At 47.9% G+C, this 21,230-nt stretch overlaps 1 protein-coding gene across 1 annotated transcript in view; it reads left to right on the plus strand.

The window, feature by feature from the left end:
• The window catches only part of SLC4A5 (solute carrier family 4 member 5), a 74,834-nt gene that overhangs the window by 24,981 nt on the left and 28,623 nt on the right, over positions 1–21,230 (plus strand). Inside the window, exons 4-12 of the mRNA XM_066639732.1 lie at positions 4,913–5,073; positions 7,966–8,118; positions 8,660–8,755; positions 11,063–11,118; positions 16,922–17,079; positions 18,191–18,278; positions 18,656–18,810; positions 19,285–19,428; positions 20,561–20,735. Of these exons, the coding sequence (XP_066495829.1) occupies positions 4,913–5,073; positions 7,966–8,118; positions 8,660–8,755; positions 11,063–11,118; positions 16,922–17,079; positions 18,191–18,278; positions 18,656–18,810; positions 19,285–19,428; positions 20,561–20,735 (1,186 nt within the window). The remainder of the gene's footprint in view (positions 1–4,912; positions 5,074–7,965; positions 8,119–8,659; positions 8,756–11,062; positions 11,119–16,921; positions 17,080–18,190; positions 18,279–18,655; positions 18,811–19,284; positions 19,429–20,560; positions 20,736–21,230) is intronic.

Genomic DNA, 21,230 nt, shown 5'->3' on the forward strand with positions numbered 1-21,230 from the left:
TGTTGCTCTATCTCACTCTGTCCCATTATTCTCCCTCCCCCCCCATCATGCGCACAAAGCAAAAGGGTAATTATTTGCTGATGGCAATGAGAGTGACCCAGACTGAGCTGTTTCTCCCCTCTAGCCCAGGCGATCATGTCACTCTGCAGATTCAACACTTCTCCCTGAGCATTGATGTGCATGGATTGGGTGTTTCAAGTTTCCTTTGTGATGTGTCGCACTGTTCATGCAATTGAAACATTTGGAATTTCCCTCCCTCTAAGAAGTTGAGGTGTTTTGGTATTTCCAACTAGGAAATTCTGCAGTTTGGGTAACCTGGGGGGAGAGTGCAGACCTCCCCAATCCCCCCAGCACTGAAAGAGTTCCTGTTATTTTACTGAACCCCATCCTCAAAACCGAAAACATCCTGTGTGTGATGGAAAACAGGAGACCCATGCCAGCTGGGCCAGGAGACACTTTAAAGAATGGTACTCCTCTGATATATAGCTGGGGAAGAGCCACTGACTTTCTTCACTCCAGAATAGGGTCACTGGTGTTTCTCCTGCAAGTGTTTAGATGGTGAGATTTTGGGGAACGGGGAACAATTTATTTGTTTTGATTTATTTTGCTAGGTAAACTGTCTCGTTGAAAAGTGACATGTAAATTTTCTTAATAGTAATAATACTTGTTCAATGTACAAATCGATGGTAAGGCCACACCTGGAGAATTGTGTCCAGTTCTGGTCACCACATCTCAAAAAGGACATAGTGGAAATGGAAAAGGTGCAAAAGAGAGCGACTAGTATGATTGCTGGGCTGGGGCACCTTCCTTATGACAAAAGGCTACGGCGTTTGGGCCTCTTCAGCCTAGAAAAGAGACGCCTGAGGGGGGACATGATTGAGACATACAAAATTATGCAGGGGATGGACAGAGTGGATAGGGAGATGCTCTTTACACTCTCTCATAACACCAGAACCAGGGGACATCCACTAAAATTGAGTGTTGGGAGAGTTAGAACAGACAAAAGAAAATATTTCTTTACTCAGCGTGTGGTTGGTCTGTGGAACTCCTTGCCACAGGATGTGGTGATGGCGTCTGGCTTGGACACCATTAAAAGGGGATTGGACAAGTTTCTGGAGGAAAAATCCATTATGGGTTACAAACCATGATGTGTATTTGCAGCCTCCTGATTTTAGAAATGGGCTAGGTCAGATGCAAGGGAGGGACCAGAATGCAGGTCTCCTGTTGTCCTGTGTGCTCCCTGGTGGGCTTGCATCTTGTGGGCCGCTGTGAGATGCAGGAAGCTGGACTAGATGGGCCTATGGCCTGATCCAGCGGGGCTGTTCTTATGTTCGTTCAGCCTTCAGACCTCTGCCTGGAAAACACAGTCCTCTCTAAGAGCCCAAAAGTTCTCCATTTCAGGCAGCTGCACAAGAAAATGCTGCTCCGTTAGACCAGCAATTTTTCAATATTTTTCTTCTCATGCACACTGACCTCTCTGGTCTTCTCTCTGGTCTTTTCCTCTTGTGATGTCATTTCCAGCTTGCAGGAGACTCTTCCAGGTTCTGCGCCTCTGTTTTTAGGGCAATTGTCTGTAGTAACAAATTGTCTGTCTGTTATCCATTGCTGGCAGAGCAGAGGATGGCAGAGCTGAAGGAGGAAGAGGGACAGACAGTTTGTTACTGCAGACAGTTGCCCTAGAAACAGAGCCTCAGAACCTGGAGCTTTTCAGTGATGTTCAACCACTGTGCTCCCAACTCCTGTGGCATACTTGCATACTTTTTGCAGCGCACCAGTGTGCCTCAGCCCACCACACTGGTTGAAAATCGCTAGTTTAGATTGAAGGATAGAGGTGCATCAGCCCTGAGGCAAAACATGATGCGTGCCCTGGGCACCAACTGGAGGGGGCACCAGAGCATGCGTTCCAATGGCTTCTCCACTTGGGAAGCAATTGGAGTGCATGTGCCCTCTCAGCAGCTGGTTGGGCAAAATCGCCCAGCCAGCTGCTGAGCACATGCTCATGTTCCAAGTGCTTCCTGAGTGGGGAAGCTATTATGACACCATGATGCTGCATGGTGTCCTGACATCGCAGCGTTGCCCTGAGCACTGAAAGCCCTGAGTACACCTCTGCTGAGGGATCTCTAGTGTGGTTTTCCAGCAGAAAGGCAGCAGAGTTATAAATGTTTAGTGTTTCCTCCAAGGAACACTTTCAACCAAGTGGGTAGACAATGTAGATGGTACCTGGAGCAACACTGAAATAAGCATAGAACGGGTAGTGCAGCAGCAACTGCACTGCTCTGCTTAGAGCTTAGCTAGCCCAGTGTAATCAGAACTAGTTGCTAAGGAGGAACACAACACAGGACATCCTCCAGCTTTGCTTGGCTCTTACAAAAACTATGCTTCCAATGCTTAAATTCAGGTAGAACCCATTTGTCCTTATTGGCTGAAGCTGGACCTGCAGGTCTGAGTTTTCCCTGTCATACAATACTTATCTTTTTCCTTGTGTGGGGGATAGTGTTTCTGAACATATCAGAGTGTTCATGCCTCACTAGTAAACAAACCCAGCAAATCACCATACCCTTCAGAATGCTGGCCTTTCCAGGTCTACAAATTAAATACCAGTTCTTGGCACAGATTGGCACTTCTGTTGTGACCCAAAGGGGCATCCGTCAGCCTCTCTCTCTCTCTCTCTCTCTCCCTCCCCCCCCCCCCCCCAGCATTTTCATACGAGATTTCAATCCTGCTAATCTTGCCAGTTCAGGATTTCCCCTCTCCTGGAGCAGGAATTTGCAGCCCTGTTAGCTGGGTGTGTCAGTTCCTTTGCTGCACAATTGCCTGGCACCTGCAAATAAACCCTTAATACACTGAAAGAGGGCATTGAACGGGTACAGATTTAGTTGGTTTGGGTTCAGGAAAGAAGGCACTCAGCCTCCTGTTCTTGTGTAGCCCCGTCACTGCAAGGGAGACAGCAGTCTGGGAGGCCATGCATGGACGAGAGGGGCAGCTTGCAGAGGAAGACAGCAAAATAATAATAAAATTACAGCATTTGTTACCGCTTTTCTCACAGATTCGCACAACACATTGTGAGAGGGACACATTATGAGAGTCTTGCAGACTCAGGGTGGTTCACACAGGCAGACTAAACTCATCTTTATTTCAAATGAGTTCTTGCAAGAACACTTGTAGAGCCCTTCACTTCTAGATGGCATCCTTCACACTTTCATGTCTGGCATCTCTGGTCATCATGTCTAGCATCTCGGTATGCCTTCCAAGCTTCCAGCTTCAGGTCAGCCAAGCTGTTAATTATTTTTCCTTCTTTCTTGGAAGCTGATTCTCCATACTCCTCTGCAGTCCTGCAGCATTGCTTGTGAGTCCATCACCCTTTCACAGTCACAGGTCACAACAGCGACTCCTCCTGGCTCTGTCCTCTCCTGACAGCTTGTAAGCTTTTTCCAGTCTCCCATCCAATTTTTCAGCCAGGACTACTCCTTAGCATTCTTTGGGCAGTCTTCAGCTCAACCACCAGATCATGTCCCCTGTGTCTTCAGTTGTCCTGTAGAAGAAGGACTTTCAGGAGGCACAACACTCTTCCAGCACTTCATGTCAAGTTCCTCTCCCATGTGAACTTGTCCAATTAATGAGCTCCTCTGTCTCTGAGATCTTGTACCAGTTACTGAGATCTTCTCATGATCCCATTTCAGAGTCTCTCAACCTGTGGAAATGAGGAGAACTGTAAGCCACAGTAGTTCCCTCTCAGTGGTGGCACTTTGACCATGTAACCTCTCCCTAGGGAGACTGGCCAAGTGGGATTATATTTTTATGTGCATTTGAGTTGCTAGGCTTTCCCTGTTCCCTTTTACAATCTGGCACTGAATGTTCTTGTTTTATGCTGTACATAAGTTGAGCCCTGCTGGATCAGGCTGAGGGCCCACCTAGTCCAGCTTCCTGTATCTCACAGTGGCCCACCAGATGCCTCAGGAAGCACACAAGAGACCTGTATCCTGTAGCCACTCCCTTGCATCTGGCATTCAAAGAGAGGCTACTGGTAAAGCATGAAGGTTGCATACAGTCATCCTGACTTATGACATATGATGAACATTTTCCCCATAAACCTGTCCACTTCCCTTTAAAAGGCATTTAGGCCAGGTGCCACCATCGCATCCTGTGGCAAGGAGTTCCACAGATTAATTACATGCTAGGTGATGAAATATTTCCTTTTGTCTGTTCTAACTCTCCCACCGCTCAATTTTAGTGGCTGTCCCCTGGTCCTGGTGTGGTGTGAGAGGGAAAAGAACTTCCCTGTATCCGCTCTATCCATTTCATGCAAAATAACTCCAGACAATGTAACCTTTCCTCATAAGGGAGTTGCCCCAGCCAACTAATCATTTTGGTCACTCTCTTCTGCACCTTGTCCAGTTCCACCATATGCACATATTATGTGCTTTGTTGTTTTACTGTTATTTTATCATTATAAAAGTATCTTTAGCCTTTCAGGGTGGCTAACATACATTGAGTGCACAGGAGAAGTACTGACACTAGATCACTGGGAGCAGATTCTGCTCAGCTTTTGTCACTCATGTTATTAAAACACCTGCATGTCCAGCTGCCATGTCTGGCTATAAACATGCAGCCAACAACACGAGAAGCTTAAAATGGAATGAAAAAACACTGAAGGACACTAATACTCCTTTGCCTTTCATCTCTCTTCCCCCCCCCCCAAAAAAAAAAAACAAAAAAAAACAAGAGGAATCTGGGGAGGAGAAGTCATCTTGCAAGTTTGTGCTGGCCCCAGAGACATGGCAGCTGGTGAACCAGGTTTCTTCTGAAATGCAGCCTCTGGGCAAAACTGAAGCAACCTGCCCCACCATGAGGCTTGGGGCGTGGCTGTGCCATCTATACGTTCATTTGTGTCTTCTCCTCTCTTTGCTTCAAGGTGGATCAAGTTTGAAGAGAAGGTGGAAGAAGGAGGGGAGAGATGGAGCAAGCCACATGTGTCAACGTTATCGCTACATAGCCTGTTTGAGCTCCGCACCTGCCTACAGACGGGGACTGTATTGCTGGACCTCGATGGTTACTCCTTGCCTCAAATCATAGGTATGAACCCCAAAAAGGACAACAGGGATCTATAGGCAGAACCCATTCAGAACCTTCCTGCACAGTGGGGCGCACTGAAGCAATTTCAACCGGTAGCAAGGCTGTGGTGGCAACAGCTACATGTCTGTAGAACTCTTTGCCACAGGATGTGGTGATGGCATCTGGCCTAGGTGCCTTAAAAGGGGGCTGGACAGACTGATGGAGGAAAAGTCCATCATAGTTTACAAGCCATGATGGATATGTGCAACCTCCTGGTTTTAGAAATAGGCTACCTCTGAATGCCAGATGCAAGGGATAGCACCAGGATGCAAGTCTCTTATTGTGTTGTGTGCTTCCTGAGGCATCTGGTGGGCCACTGTGAGATACAGCAAGCTGAACTAGATGTACACTGGGCCTGATAGCAGGGCTCTTATATTCTTATGTCTGTTGATTGATGTTTGGGAAGTCATAGAAAAAGACACTGATGGAAGCAGGTTTAAACTGGAGTTAGCAGTTTCCAAATGTCAGACTTTTAAGCAGCAGATCCCCTTGGAGCAGGTATATTAAGGGCAGTTGCAAGCACAGTTTAAGCGAGGAAAAGATAAACTTTGGCCTATATCAAGGAGAAAAAAGTGAGAATCGCTGAAGAGAATCTATTAGAATATTGCCAGTGACAAAACTGAGTGGAGCACCAGTGGAATTCCCATGAGTTTCTAAGAAGGGGTTATGCCAACTCCTTTCAGAAACCTCTTAGTTGTAGGATTCCATTTTGTCCTCCATCAGAGAGTCAGAAACAGTGGTGGGATTCAGCCAGCTCTCTCCTATTCTATAGAACCCCTACCTAATCCAGCTGTTGGTTCTAAGAACCGTTTGCTGGCCAGGGAGCCAGCGCCTTGAAATGTCAGGCCTAACCCTCCTGGGGGCAGCAGCCATGCGGGGCCAACCCGTCCCGGGGGAAAGGGGGTCGCTCCCAGCAGGTGCCAAGGCTGATGATGAGGTGTCAAACTATGTGCTCAGTGCACTTTTGCTGACCAGATGTTCACCACTAAAAGTGAACCAGATCCTTGAGAGAATTGACTGCTCTGGTAAAAATCATCAAGTTCCCACTGAGAAGGAAGGTGGCCCAGCTCAAAGCCCAGTGTAGCAAGTTGGTTTGTGCAGATGTGAAGGTGCTATGCTGCTGTGGTGTCTCCAGAGGTTGGTAACCTGGAGCCCTGGCAGCTCCCACCGCCTCTTCTTGGTGCCTTCCTTATTTCATTATACAACTGCCTTGAGAATTCAAGAAAAAATGTCCATTTGAAGTGTGCATTTTAGCCGCATGTTTATCCTCCTTGGAAACTAGTGGCCAGAGGCCTGTAAGTATGACTATAGAAGACAGAATTTGGATTTAGACTTTGGGTTAAAGTTATAGTAACTTGGTTAAAGTTACAGTGCAATCCTATGACTGTCTACTCAGAAGTAAGTCCCATTATGTTCAATGGGACTTACTCCCAGGAAAGTGTGTATTGTACAGTATAGGAGTGCAGCCGTAGTCTTTCAACTTCCTTTGTGGCAGACAATTGAAGATGAGTTGCTCATTGCTCATTAGGACATAGAACCTGTTGTTAATTTATTTGAATCCCACCACTGGTCAGACAGGATAATCCACGGATTCCTTCTTTTCTCTTGGGAAACGTGTGATGTTTCTGAGAAACAATTTTGTATTTAATAGAATATCACTGCAAGCAAGACTATATATCCTCCACTCTTTGGGCATTTTGAATGCATGAATGAAGATCATCATTCTTTCTCATTCAAATAAAGTATGTTCTTTCCATCCATTTTGCCTAGTTAGTTCTATGTGTGCAAGTGTACAATTTCTGGCATCCCCTAACTTTCCAACACTGATGCAGCTGTGCCGACAAAGCATACACTAAACCCTACAGGGGGGGGGCAGCTATAGAGGCCTCCTCAGTATAAGGGAATGTTTGTTGTCTTACTTCATGCCTGCATTGTGGCTGCTTTGATGCTGGAAAATTGGTTAGGATGGGGCTGTAAAAAGCTAAGGAGTTATTTTTGTCCAGGTTAGGGTAGCTTCTTCACTGTGGTCTAGATGTTGAAAGAGTGGCAATGGAATAATGACTGCAAAGAGTGGTCATGGAATATGGTCATGGAACCATGGAAAAAATGGTCTCCAAAAAAACCGTCACTCAGGCCTTTTGCTCCTATGGTTCACATACGTGCCACTCTGCACTTGATAAGTGCACATGACTGCAGAGTGTCTGCAATTGTATGAAAACTTGATCTGTGATGTTAGATCTATGGTTGCCCATTCACACAGGCAATTCATCTGTGTTGCATCATCCAGCAATGAACATGAAAGGATAAAAAAAAATTCTTAGTGATCAGGCTAGAAAGAGAGTTTTCTTACACCTTCATTAGAACTGTGTGGCTCATTCTGAGATGTCTGACAACCCAGCAATGCTGGTGATGCAGCCTGACTCCAACAACAAGTCCTTCTCAGCTGTATAACGTGTGCTAAACCAGTGATGTAGCATGCATAGGTCAGCCAAGGCAGCCTGTCCTGGGAGTGCCATGTGGCCGCAGCACTATCACATGTGCAGAGTTTTAAAGAGAAGCACCTTGGCCAAGTTGGGCAGGCTAGGAGCAGCTTAAGGGGGTCACCCTTCAGCCACTTTGAGCCTGGCTGCTGCAAAAATCAGAGCAAAGAAGCAGTCACTCTGAGCTTGGTCGAGTCACTTCTTTGCTTTGCTCCGAGTCAGTGGCTCGCAAGCATCTTTTAAAATAGTGAGCCCTTTGAGGACAGGGATTTTTGCCTTCCTCTGTGACATCAGGGAACATTGCAACTATGGGTAGCATGTTGTGCTGGAGTGTCCTTACACGCCAGTAGCACGTCTGCTATCTACCTCTCAGATGACGTCATTGAAAAGCAAATAGAAGATGGTCTGCTGAAACCAGAACTGCGGGAGAAAATAAGCTACGTTCTCCTGAGAAAACACCGTCACCAGACCAAGAAGCCCATCCACCGGTCATTGGCAGATATTGGCAAATCTGTCTCAAATACAAGTGAGTGCATATTGCCATTTTGCCCAATTTGGGGGGGAGGGAGGGAGTAGCACATTTGCAATGGGTTGCCCTGGACTTGGTTTGCTCAGGGGTGCATTCATGCCCTGCTCTTCTTCTGCCACAGGAGAATATCCACAGTCTCTTGCAGGGGACAGTTCAAACTCTGTTATTTATTCTCTAAAATCTATGAATTATTTTTCTCTCCAAATTCAGGAAGGAACATGGCTCACAGGTAGAGTTCATGCTTTGTATCCTAGGTTCAGACCCTTCATTGCTGAGTTTAAAAGGTGATGGGAAAGGCCCCTCTCTACCTGAATTTTGAACAGAAACCTCCAGCTAGTCATCGTAGGTGACCACGGTGATCTGACTCCATGAAAACAGCTTCATCTCTTGTTCCTAAGGGCAGGGTTGAACCTTGGGAATTCTGGGACATTTCCTGAGTGGCGCACCTAGAAGAGAAAGAGCAATACTTCCAAGCTACCAAAGTCATTCTACTGCAGCAGCACTGATTCAAAATCTCCTTTTCTTTCTGTTCATCAAGATCGTAGCCCAGTCCGGAGTCCAGCTGCAGGGGCCAGCATCCACCGCTCTACTGAAGACCTCAGAATGAGACAGAGTGCTAGCTATGGACGACTGCGTAAGTTTCAGACCTGTCCTTCCTCTCTCACAGAGGTGGGATCAAAATCAAACGGCCAGATGTGCTTGATGATGGCAACCATGTGAGTTTGCTTGTGTCACTTGGAAGTTTGGAAGAAGGCACTTGCATCCTCTTCCTAAATCTGTGCTCAGGTGCATCTTTCTGCAGTGCCAGTACTGTTACCCTGCACATGCCCAATCTTGTCTGATGTCAGAAGCTAAGCAGGGTCAGGCCTTGTTGCGAGCTGCGTTGTGCCCAGGCCGCTCCGGAACCACTCCGGACTGCTGCTGGAGCTCCGCCAACGGCTTGGCACGGCAGACAGCTGCACAGCTGTTGTTGTTTCTGCGCCTCAAGGCCGAAGCACTATCACCCCCGGCGACAAGGAAGACTCAGAGGCAGAGGTTCTCCACCACACTCCTCCTTTACTATGTACAGATATTTACAGAGTCCAAGTAGTACAAACGGTACACGATCCACTCTCCAACCAACGTAGCCTCCGGCTCACAATGCTCTGCTTCTCCCACACACTTGCTTGCCTCTGCTGGACATTTATACTTCCTGCATCCAATCAGTGCGTAGGAATTACTGCACAGTCATGCTGACTGTGCAGTTGCTGCCACACACGCACACACTCACATGAGGTCACATGATGCACATCACCCGATGTTGCATCAGCTTGAGGCTCCCAGGATGCTGTGCAGTCCTGGTCTGGCCAAGGCTTCAGGCCTGTTACTGTACAGCCAGCAAATTACCTGTCAGGACTGGGGATCAACCCGTGACAGGCCTGGTTAGTACTTGAATGGGAGACCGCCTGGGAATACCGGGTGCTGTAGGCTTATACCATAGTCTTTCGAGACTGAAGGTTGCCAACCAACCAATCAACCAGTATCGCTTCCTTGCATTTGGGAGGAAAGTCATAGTTACTGATGCTGAATTGGGCCAGGACTTGTGTGGTTCCCGCAGCCTGTCCACAGAGCTGAGCTGGCGTGGGGAGAATGTGGTGCAGCAACTCTGGACTGCATTCTGGTTATTGAATCCACCCAACTCCCAAATCCACTCACATTTTTAGCCTACCACCATTCTTACTCATCTGGGCAGCTTCATGGTAGCAATTCAATCAGTGATTTTCAACTGGTGTGCTGCAGCGCATTGGTGTGCCACGAAAGGTCCACAAGTGTGCTGCTGAAGTTCGGAGCACAGTGGTTGAACATAGCGGAAAAACTCTTTCAGGTTTTGCAGCTCTACTATGCTGGTGGAGGAAAAGGGACAGACAATTCATTACTATAGACCAGAGATTTTCAGCCTTTTTCATCTCATTGCACACTTAGATGGTGTAAAAATTGTCAAGGCACACCCCAATTTTTTGACAACTGACAAAGCACATCATGCTGCTGCTGGTGGGGGGGGGGCTCACATCCCCCAATGGCCCTACTAATAAATGACCTTTCCTCCAAACTACCACTGCACACCTGTGGACCATTTGTGGCACACCAATGTGCCACGGCACACTAGTTGAAAATAGCTGCTATAGACAGTTGCCCTAGAATCAGAGCTGCAGAACCTGGAAGAGTCCCCAGAAGCCTGAAGTGACATCACAAGTGGCAAAAACCATAGAGGTCAGTGTGCTACGAGAAGAAAAATGTTGAAAATCTCTGATTTAAATACTGGGTTGAACTGGAATTGGAATTGTGCTGAGTAGATCATACCCCAGTTAGACAACATACAGTCCAGAGTCACTGGATAGAATTCTGAAGGACAGTTCTCATTTTGCAATACATTCTGTTTAGCAGGTGTGGGGGTATGTATTTGGGCCACTGTGAGTGCTACTTTTTAATCTCTATGGGCTGTTTGGACAATACCATACCCCTAGATCCCCCCCATCCTTGTGTGATTTGGACCCCCCCCCCAATCCTCATACTTGTGTGATTCAGGAGCAGTTCGTCCAAACTTTGAGTTATCTATATGTTCAGTGCCACAGTGTTGATTGACCCAAATGCTGATTGGATGCCTCTCCCCAGTCTGAGTAGTTCTGCCTGGGAGATAAAGAGACTGTACTCATCTCCCCTGAAGCAACCGCTCCCCACCCCGATACAGAGTTGGCATGGCTCATGGATGGAGGCAGAAGATCAAGCGAAAACACAGCGCTGCCAAATCAATAGAGGCCAGAGGGGAGTTGCAGGTGTATGTTAGATGGTGGAATAGTAAAGGGAAGGCTGAGTTTTCCCCATGGTCTTGATGTTCCCTCCTCCTGCGATTAACAAAGCTCTTCCCATCTTGGACACATATTCCTTCTATCTACCCCTTTAGGCCATGCGCAAAGCAGGAGCATGAATGACATCACAGACACACCAAGCACAGATCAGGTAGGAAGTCCCTGAGAATCATTTTTTTTTAATGAGAACCAAGTGTTGCTATGAAGAATTACCATAACAAAATTTGCAAGAGGACACAATGTGTTGAATTTATTTGCAAATATCTGAAGTCTCAAGTACTTGGTTGCAGAAGAGAACGCTCGTAGATATAGCAGGTGTAGTGGAAATCTGGAGGAATGGAGGGAACTGGAATGATGTCTGATCTAGCAGAACTGACCTTGTGTTCATGGGTGTTCCAAAATTATAGGGTACATGAGCCAACTAGAGCTTTTCTGCAGGGCTGCTGCCTGTTGCAAGTAGTTTCATGAGCAAAACTGATTTTAAATTGTTTTCAAAACTTCCAGTTAGTTGCCAATCACCTTCCAGTTAGTTGTCAACCAGAGCCTCTTCTCACTGGGTCAGTGCAATTTATGTGCATCATTGACCCCTCTGTCCTTCCTAAAATGGACGCGTCTTGATCCTGACCTCCACTGAAATGTCAGGGCAGGCAGCAGTGTGCATATTCACCGGAAGTGATCGTTTGGTCATGCTGATCTGAGTTAGCAGAATGAATTCAGGTCGCTTTCCACTTTCCAAACAGTTTTCTGATGCTCCGAATAGATTTGGCAGCTAATTATCTGTAGACTAATTATTCGCTTGGGTTCCTTTCCAAGCACTCACATGGATGGCAAAAAACACACTACAGCAAATCAATTTAAAAAACAAAGTTTCTTTGCTCTGGTGATTGAAAAACAGCCTTGCTAACCTTTTGACTCTCAGATGAGTCATTAAGGGTGCAATCCTAACCACAAACAAAGCTATGACCTTTCTTTCAGTGCTGGGGGGGAAGGGAGGGGTCTGCTGGAGAGGGAAGGATTGATGGATTGTCAGCCAGGTGCCCTCTCTCTCTCTCTCTCTCTCTCTCTCTCTCTCTCTCTCATTAAGGAGGCTGTTGTTAAAGGACTGTTCTGTTTTTTAAACTGATTTTAAAGGGATGCATTTTTCCCCTTCTCCAGGATCAAGACATTCCTTCTCATTTGCAGGGGCCATTCGTGTTGAGTCAAATCTGTGTATAAAAAATCCGTGTATAAATAGGCTGGACCTGTATTTGACTTAAATTTGGTCACCAGAATAAAAAAGCAGGCCGTGTTAGTGTTATGTGCTGTGTAAATATCTCTCCCCAAAAATGTTCAGTAGCCAAAATGGTTGAACCAAAATATTTAATTAAGAACCAAAAAAATGCAGTAAAGCGTATGTAGCCCTATTCAGGCACATTCAGAATGGGCACAGTGGGAGAAAACGGGAGAAGAGTACTGGGTGCAGGAAACTGGAGTGATTCCAGCTTTTAAAACACATGCAGTTCCATGAATCCAGTGCTGCCATACTCAGAAAAGTGCTGAACTATGGAGACAGCTATGGGGACATGACTAAGGAGTGCATCACTGCAGAGGTGGGGCTAGAGGGCGCACTCCCACTGGGCTACTGTCATTTGCATTGTTTAAATGTACAGTATAGACACATAAGCACAAGTTTTGCCTGGAATTTATGTTACAAGAAATAAATGAGGGCGTTTGGGTGACTGGTTGATGTCTGCCCTCTGTGCCTCTATAATAGTGTTTTTGTCCAAATAGTTGCCTGCCCACCAACCCAAAGTTGAGAAGTCTGTTCTGAGCAGTGGAGTAGCTAGATGGGGTGCAAAGCACTAAGTTTTACAGGGAGCCTCACCGCGGCGTGCAAGTGGCTCCTCCCCCTCACCATTCCTAGTGATGGGAGCAAAATGGAGGTAAATAATATTAATTAACAGTATTTATGTACCGCTTTTCAACAAATGCCTCCCATTTGCTCCCACCACCTGGGATGACTCCAAAGGGGACGGGGAAAGGCCATGTGCACACCATGGTGAGGCTTCCTGCAAAACCTAGTGGTTTGCACCCCCTCTAGCTACGCCACTGCTCAGAATAGACTTCTCACATTTCTGTGATCCTGTGGGGGTGTCACACCTTCCTCCTTGTGCAGGCAGAATGTCTGTTTTGTCACTCCCTGCCCCAGTGGCCCCAATACGCACTGGTGTGCCTTGGGGGGGCAGACAGGGCAAAAACCCCAAGCACCAACGCTCCAGGGGCGCCTCTCAGAACCTCGCCCCTGCCCCCCCAGGAGGAGCGCCCAGGAGCGCTGAGAAGAGGCAGCTTGCTGCCTCTTCGTCAGCACCTCGGCGCCAACTGAATTGCCCCCCTCTGCTCCTTCTTTATAGTAGGATAGGAGGCAGCGCCCTAGAGAGGCACTGACACTCTAGGGCACCATCTCGTCTCCTCCTATAAAGGATTAGGGGAGGGGAGTGGCCCAGTTGGTGCCAAGATGCTGCCTGCCAGGAGTGCTCTTGGCACCCCTGCTCCGCCTCTGAGGGCATCCCTCAGAGGTGGAGGGGAAGCGGCACTCGCCCCTTCCGACTTCAGAGGAGACGTGTGCCGCTTCCCGGCCTGGGTCACCCCTGCTCTGCCTCTGAGGGCGTCCCTCAGAGGTGGAGGGGAAGTGGCATGCACCCCCTCCAACTTTGGAGGAGACACGTGCCGCTTCCCGGCCCCCATGGAGACCGCTGCCATGGAGACCCCCTTGGCACGGAAGGCTACATGGGGGCCTTGGCTGCCTCCTCCATTCCCGCTTGTTTTCAAAGGGGGAACGGAGGAGGTAGCTGTGCAGGAGTAATTGCGGTGACAATGATGTCACTGCAATTACTTCCAGGTCAGGTGCGCAGGGAGGGTGGAGAAGGGGGGGGCGAAACGGGGTGTGGGGGCGGAATACTGGGGTTTGCCCCGGGCGCAGGGATCCCCAGGAATGCCTCTGCCAGAAGCATCCCAGAACTGTGGGATTTGTGCTCCTTCTCTTGTCTCCTAACTCAATGCTGAATTTGTGCAGTTACACCAATCCATGTAATTGGAGGAGAGTGTTCACTTGTGATGATATTGATGGTTGCAGCATTTTTTCAGAGAAACCCTAGAACAGCAGTTCTCAAACCTTTTAGCACTGGGACTCACTGGGACTGATGACACTCTTTTGGGACCCACCTAGCTTTGCGATACTTTTTTTAAAAAGGTGATATAGATGGAAATAATATTTTTATTTATTTATTTACAAGTAATTGTTTGTTTGTTTGTTTGTTTGTTTGTTTGTTTGTTTGTTTGTTTGTTTGTTTGTTTGTTTGCAAAAATGCTTGTTTCATTTCTTGTAATTAGACAGCCTTAATGAATAGTGTCAAGGCTTGAGGGGCTTATTTCTGTGACCCAGAAGCCTTCACCAGCCCCCACAACCTGTCATCGATGGACTTGGAAACAAACACACCAGAAAAAGACAGTCAAACATTTGTCCCCCAGTATTTTCACAAGCTTGCAATCTGCAGGAGCTCAGCTGCTTGCTGGGCAGTAAGCGGCTGTCTGATATTTGAATAGCCTCAGGGTTTGAGACAATTAGTTATCTGATCTTTCCACCACTCGTATTTTCTCTCTGAGGCCCCATTACGCACTGGTGTACCTTGGGGGGGCAGACGGGGCAAAAGCCCCAAGCACCAACGCTCCAGGGGCGCCTCTCAGAACCTCGCTCCCGCCCCCCCAGGAGGAGCGCTCAGGAGCGCTGAGGGACCCACCAGAAATTGGGTCCTGACCCACAGTTTTAAAAACTCTTGACCCAGAACATTTGTTTTCACAAAATCATGGAGTTGGAAGGTACATAAAAGGTCATCTAGTCCAGCCCCCTGCCTGAAGCAGGAAATCATCCTGGAGCATCTCCAGCAGGTGTTTGCTGATTTTGTTTCACCGTTGACTGCCTTGAACTGCTGCAAGCAAGTCAAAGGCCACGATTTGAGTTCTGAAATAAAGAAGAGTTCAGGCAGAAAGTCATCAGGTGAAGCATGGAAAAAGCTTTGCCTGAGAATGTCTGCTTGTTTGAGCACCAAGCTGTCTGAGGGAGGAGGGCTGGCAAGCCTATGGCAACCAGGGGTGCCTCCCCCATTCTCCACAGGCAGGATTTGGCACACCGTTCTGCGTGCAAGTTCCTACCCTGCTTCGAGCTAAGAGGGTGGCCCTTGCAGAAGATGTGGGGAGGGTTAACCCAAAGGCATGAAAAGCATTTAGTTCCCAAAGAACACTTGGCTTAATCAGCCTAGGGGGGCCACTACAAAGGGACTGTGACATGGAGTTCTGCATGGAGCTTAGAGGTTGTTCCTTACGCCTGCTCCCTGCTTACTCCAAAAGCTTGGTTGCCTTTTTTTCCCAGTCTGGATTTAAAAGATTAGGAGAAAGGGGGCAGCTCGTTGGAGGGGAGTGCTTTGCCTCCCTTCACATGCCTCTCCTCATGCCAGCATATAGATTAGCATAAACCCCGGCCTGTGGTTTATTGAACTCTGTTCGGCTAATAATAATAAAACTGCCCCAGGGGATGGTGAGGGATCCAGGCAACAAGGCTTCCTGCCTCCATTACATGTTGCTCCTGCTCTGAAGAAGAGATCAGGGTGGGGCAAGGGGGTTGGATTCAAACAAGGAGAGCGAAGCCTCTGACTTGATGGGTTGGGCAAAAGGAGGACGTACCATCATCTTCTTTCTGTACCACTGACAACGGCAAAAGAACCTCTACTCTTTGCATCTTCTTGTCCTAAATGGTATATTTGGTTTATCAAAACCAGGGGTGAGGGAAGGGCAAGGACAGCGTTGAACAGGGTGGCAACAGGGGATGGATGAGCAGATGGGTCCAGGATGGGAATGGGATCAGCGGTACTGGCACATTCCAAATCCAAATCTCCTTGCCAGGTCTGATCCACCTGCACAAATCAACACAGATTTGCACCAGCAATATTCGTAGCGCTGGTCCAAGTTGAGCCATTATGGTTGTTGGGGCTTACCCAAGGACACCTCCAGCAGTTCAAAATTCACCGTGGGGTACAGTGGAAGCTGTGCCGGCACCACTGCTCTGCCACGGGGGTTTAGGTAGGATTGGGCTGCTAGGCTTACAAGCAGTCAGGCTGCTAAGCAGATTAAAGAAAGTCAGCACATGTAATGAACAGTAAATGAGAGAGGACAGAAAACGTTGACCCTGCAGTGTGGGATAAGCAGACATTCTTGGGGAAGGCAAGAAGCAAAGAGTGTGAGCCTTTTTCTGAGGGCCTCCCACCTTTGGAAAGGGCTCCTTTTGGTGCTACAGGATTTGGGGGTGGAAACTTTGGGGCCAGGGCAATCTTTGAGGTGTAAAACCTGAAACCCGCAGAGGTTCAAACGTGGAACTCCCTTGTGCAGATTTGCGGTGGAAACTAATAAAAGCATTTAAGTGAATCAAGCAGAAAAGTGAATTTATCACAGAGCCAACTATTGCTGCTTATGGATTATTTCCATGAATGTGTTTACCCCAACCAGTGGCATAGCTAGAGGGGGTGCAAAGCACCAAGTTTTGCAGAGAGCATCAGCGCAGCAGGGCAAGTGGCCCATTCCCCTTTGCAGCCATTTGCAGGAATATGCCTCTGTTTTGCTCCCACCGCCCAGACTGACTCTGTAGGGCGGGGTGAGGAGTCCCTTGCACACTGATCCCTGCAAAACTTGGTGCTTTGCACCCCCTCTAGCTATGCCACTGACCCCAACTTTTCTCCAAGGAACTCAGGGCAGCACAGACAGTTCTGCCTCACTTTTAGCCTTGCAACAGGCCTGCGAGGTGGATCAGGCTGAGAGACAGCAGCAACCACAAGATGAATGACCACAGTTGTAAGCGCATTGTTGCAATGTATCGAAAGAAGCAGAGACTCTCTGATCTTTTGAAAAACACTTGCGTTTTTCCCCAGCTCAAGAACAAATTCATTAAGAAGATCCCAAAGGATGCCGAGGCCTCAAACGTGCTAGTGGGAGAAGTGGACTTCCTGGACAAGCCCTTTGTGGCGTTCGTGCGGCTCATTCAGTCGACCATGCTCGGCGGGGTGACAGAAGTGCCTGTCCCAACTAGGTAAGTTGGCTGTTAAAGAAAAAATCTCCCTCACCCACCTCCCATGAGACCTAAAGCCAAGCCAGCTAGACCCATACTCTTGGGAAAAGGGGACAGCAGCCCAATCCTACCCAAATCTCTCCCTGCCCTGGCAGCTGGGCCAACAGAGCACTCTCTGTATCTGTGGGAATGGGTCTCCTCAGGGTAAGTGTACATTTACTCACTTACCTTAGGGAAAGCCTTCACTACCACCTCCTTGGGACTCCTCAGATCTGCACCTCAAATTTGAGGTGTAACAGTGGTGGTGAGGGAGTCTGGGTAACCTGCCTGGGTCAGAATATCATGAGGGGATATGTCCCCTGCTCCACCCTCCCCACTCCCTCATTTCACCCTCTCCCTCCTTCATTCCTCCCCCACCACTGTCACACATCTTTTTAGTTCTGGTGGGAGGCCTCCAGTGCTGCTGCTGAGTGCGGCAGTGCACCTCACAAGGCCACCAAAACCATTTTATGACAGCAGAACTGTGAGATACAGGAAACTGGCCTAGGTGGGCCCTGGGCCTGATTCAGCAAGGTTCTTCTGATGTTTTGGTGAGGAGCAGTCTCTCTCTGGGTGTTTGTTGTGATGGCTTTGTGGAACTTCCCTGCTCCGGCAGGTGTCCCCAGTCCATCATCATGTGGACTTGTCTGCATGCCACTTGCAGTGTTGCCATGGCCATACCCACTGGCACAGTGCTATTTGCGACTGCTATAAAGCTTGTTATGCTGGCAGAATGCATAATGGCTAGGTAGGACTGGACCGTGAGCATTCAGTGAGGCTCTGGTTCTAAATACACTGAAATGGACATACGTTCCATTAACAAAAATAAACTGTATTTTCCTGTAATGGGCCTGATCTGGGACATGGGATCTATCAGAGCAGGATGACTTTCCTTTCATTAGCTATCAAGAGGGGAAATCTTATATCCAAAGGGTCAAGCTTATACTTTTTTCCATCCCTTAGGAGTGTGGAAACTCCAGAGATGACCATTCTCTTTTTGTGCAAACAGAATCCTCTGATCTGGCTGAGATACAGGGGAGGGGCTCACTGACAATGGTCAGTGCTGACTAAAATTGCTTCTTCCTTTCTCCAGATTCCTCTTTATCCTTCTGGGTCCTCCTGGAAAAGCCAAATCCTATAATGAAATTGGTAGAGCCATCGCCACCCTCATGGTAGATGATGTAAGTACATTCTAAGTGTAAGTACATTCTAAGATGCTCCCTGTGGTATTCTCTGGAAGTGCCTTCTCAGGGCCAGAATGGCCGTGCATCAACACATCCCAGAATGCATTATGGACACACACTGTGCTCTGTAAGCAGGGCCCTACCTTTGCAAAGGATATCCACCAAGTTTTGCTTGTTCACATACATTGTAGCCCTCTCCACAAGTATGTGCACAAGACCCCCCCCCCCTTCAAGATCAAAGTTGTACTGCAAGGAATGGACAACCGACCAGGATGCCAGTCTAAGTACGTTCATCCTTCACTCCTGTTTTTTGGCTAATAACTTAACCAGACAACTTGTTTTCCCGTTTTTTCAATTCTGTTTCTCACTTTTAGCTGTTCAGTGACGTTGCCTACAAAGCCAGAGACCGAGACGATCTGATTGCAGGAATAGATGAGTTTCTGGATGAAGTGATTGTGCTTCCGCCTGGAGAGTGGGACCCAAATATTCGGATAGAGCCTCCTAAGAAAGTGCCCTCTGCTGAGAAGAGGTAGGTGCAGCAGGTCAGGTTCTGATCTGTTTGTTTCAGGTATTTATAGCGAGGTCAGGGGGACTGTCTTTGTGAATGCTGGTTGCTTCAGCTGTGTTTAGTGGCTTGCCCCAGACACCAGTTTTCTGCATTCTTGGGACTGCTGCTTTTGGTGTATTTGCTCCTTTTGTGTGTGTTTCATGTCAGGTGTTATTGTCTTACTTTTGGTGTAAGCCACCTCGGTTCACCTTGGCCAGAAAGGCTGATGATAAACATTTTAAAATAAAAAAATTTTAAATGAAACGTATGGTTAAGCAAGGAGGCTTGGACAAATTATCTTGGGCCTTCCCACTGCAGCCAGCAAAGGGTTGTTCTGATGTGTTCTGGACAGCTTTTGAGAAATGCACAAAAAGCAGATACCTACAAAGTGGGGTAAGCAATAGTCCACTCCAGGCCCTCCTACTATTAACACTCTCTACCCCTTTTTTTCTCCAGGAAATCTGTGTTTTCGCTGAGCGAAGCAGGACAGATGAACGGTACGGCTGGCGGAGCTGGTGGAGGTGGTGGCGGCGGCGGAGGTGAAGATGAGGAGATGCCGGCTGTACACGAAATTGGGGAGGAGCTTCTCTGGACTGGAAAGTAGGCAACCTGCCTGTGCATTTTTTGTAACAGGGGAAGGAAGAGAGTCTGCTTTTGGAGGGACTTCAACTGGTTGAAGACATAGCCAATATTTTCCAAAGAATAAAAATGGATCTGCTGCTTGGAAGAAACACATAGTATAGGACTCCTCCCCCCACTTGTTATCTTTATATTCAGGGAATTTTTTTCTATATAGGAGAGAACTCAGAAAGCTCCCACCCCTTCCAAAAAAGGCCCTTTGCTATGGTGGAGCAAACTCTAGGAGGACAAGATAAGATAAGATGAATGTGTGTGCCTTGCCGGACAAAAGCAGGGGATGGGGTACACAGTGTTCTGTGTAGTTCCTTGTGCCTTCCCCTTGGCCACGAAAGAAGAATAACAGCCCAATCCTAATGAAATTCCCCTGCACTGATGCAGAGGCACCAGCACAGCATTTGCTGCATCCACTGGGGGAATTTTGCAGGCTGGAGGTCTCTTCAAGGTGAATCTCCTCAAATTTGTCCCCTTGCCCTGGAGAAACCACAGCCACAGCAAAGAGTCTACTCAGACTCGCACCTGCTGGTGCAAGTGCAAGTAGATTCACGTCAGCAGATCTCACCCAGGAAAGGGGATAGGATACAGCATAAGCCTGCACTGCTGATCCTGCTCCCTCCTGGGCCTGCTCCACTCACCTCTGCCCCCTCACTCCTTCCCCTGCCTTGTTATGTCCCGTCCCCACCTTCCCCCATCCCTCTACTGCCCAGTGCAGAGCTTACCTGCTCCTGCATACATCCAGGCCTGCACTACACAGGAGTACACTGTAAATTGTGCAATATAGACACTAAAACATATTTTGATACTACAAAGTATTTTGTATTCAAAGTACTTTGATTTGCATCATATCATCTAAGGCTGAGTTCAAATGGGCTCTCTCAGTTCTCCCCCCCCCCCCCATTAGCAGGCAGCATCATTTCAGGGATTTGGGAGTCTGAAAGTGGGACACACTTATTCACAGCACCTGCTCTCTTCTCAGAAGTCCCAGAAATTCTGCTGGTTCCACTGCTACAAATAAGGCAGTGGTGGGAAAAATAATGACCTGGAGAGTGATTTCAGAGGAACCTGCCCCTGCTTACTCTCTAACCTTTTCTTCCAGGTTTTGCGGTGGCCTGTATTTAGATATCAAAAGGAAGCTGCCCTGGTTCCCCAGTGATTTCTATGAGGGCTTTCATATCCAGTCCATCTCGGCCATCCTCTTCATCTACCTGGGCTGCATCACCAATGCCATCACCTTTGGGGGGTTACTGGGTGATGCTACAGAGAACTACCAGGCAAGTTTGGGCCCCAGTGGAGCTTGAGAAACAAGCAGCATAAGGAGGAGGCTTTTGGCTCCCAGTCTCTCAACACTGGGAAGGTTTGGGGTAGGACGTTCTGTACCAGATGAACAGGTATAAGACGTACCAATCTGGGGTTCTGCACTTTCACTGACTGTAATTGTCCAATGCGAGAAGCTTGCCTATGTTGCATCCTGCCATGGTCTTCAGTGAGCACAAAGAGGACTCACATATTTTTCTCAATTAGAGCGCAAGCCTAACTCCTCCCACATATGATTCGCTGTGTGCAAATGTACATTATTTTGCTTCTGAGCCCACTGGGGATATGTGCATGATGTGTTTTTCCTTTGTGAGTAGAACCTAGATTTTCACAGTGCTGACTGGCTGTGCCTTAGAAACATAAAATCATCCCCCCCCCCCCACACACACACACACATGCTTCTGAGAACAACAGTGTTTTAAGCACTGATTGGCTGGCTTTTGCATCAGTCA

Source organism: Tiliqua scincoides, chromosome 11 (assembly GCF_035046505.1).
Source record: "Tiliqua scincoides isolate rTilSci1 chromosome 11, rTilSci1.hap2, whole genome shotgun sequence".
Taxonomy (NCBI): Eukaryota; Metazoa; Chordata; class Lepidosauria; order Squamata; family Scincidae; genus Tiliqua; species Tiliqua scincoides.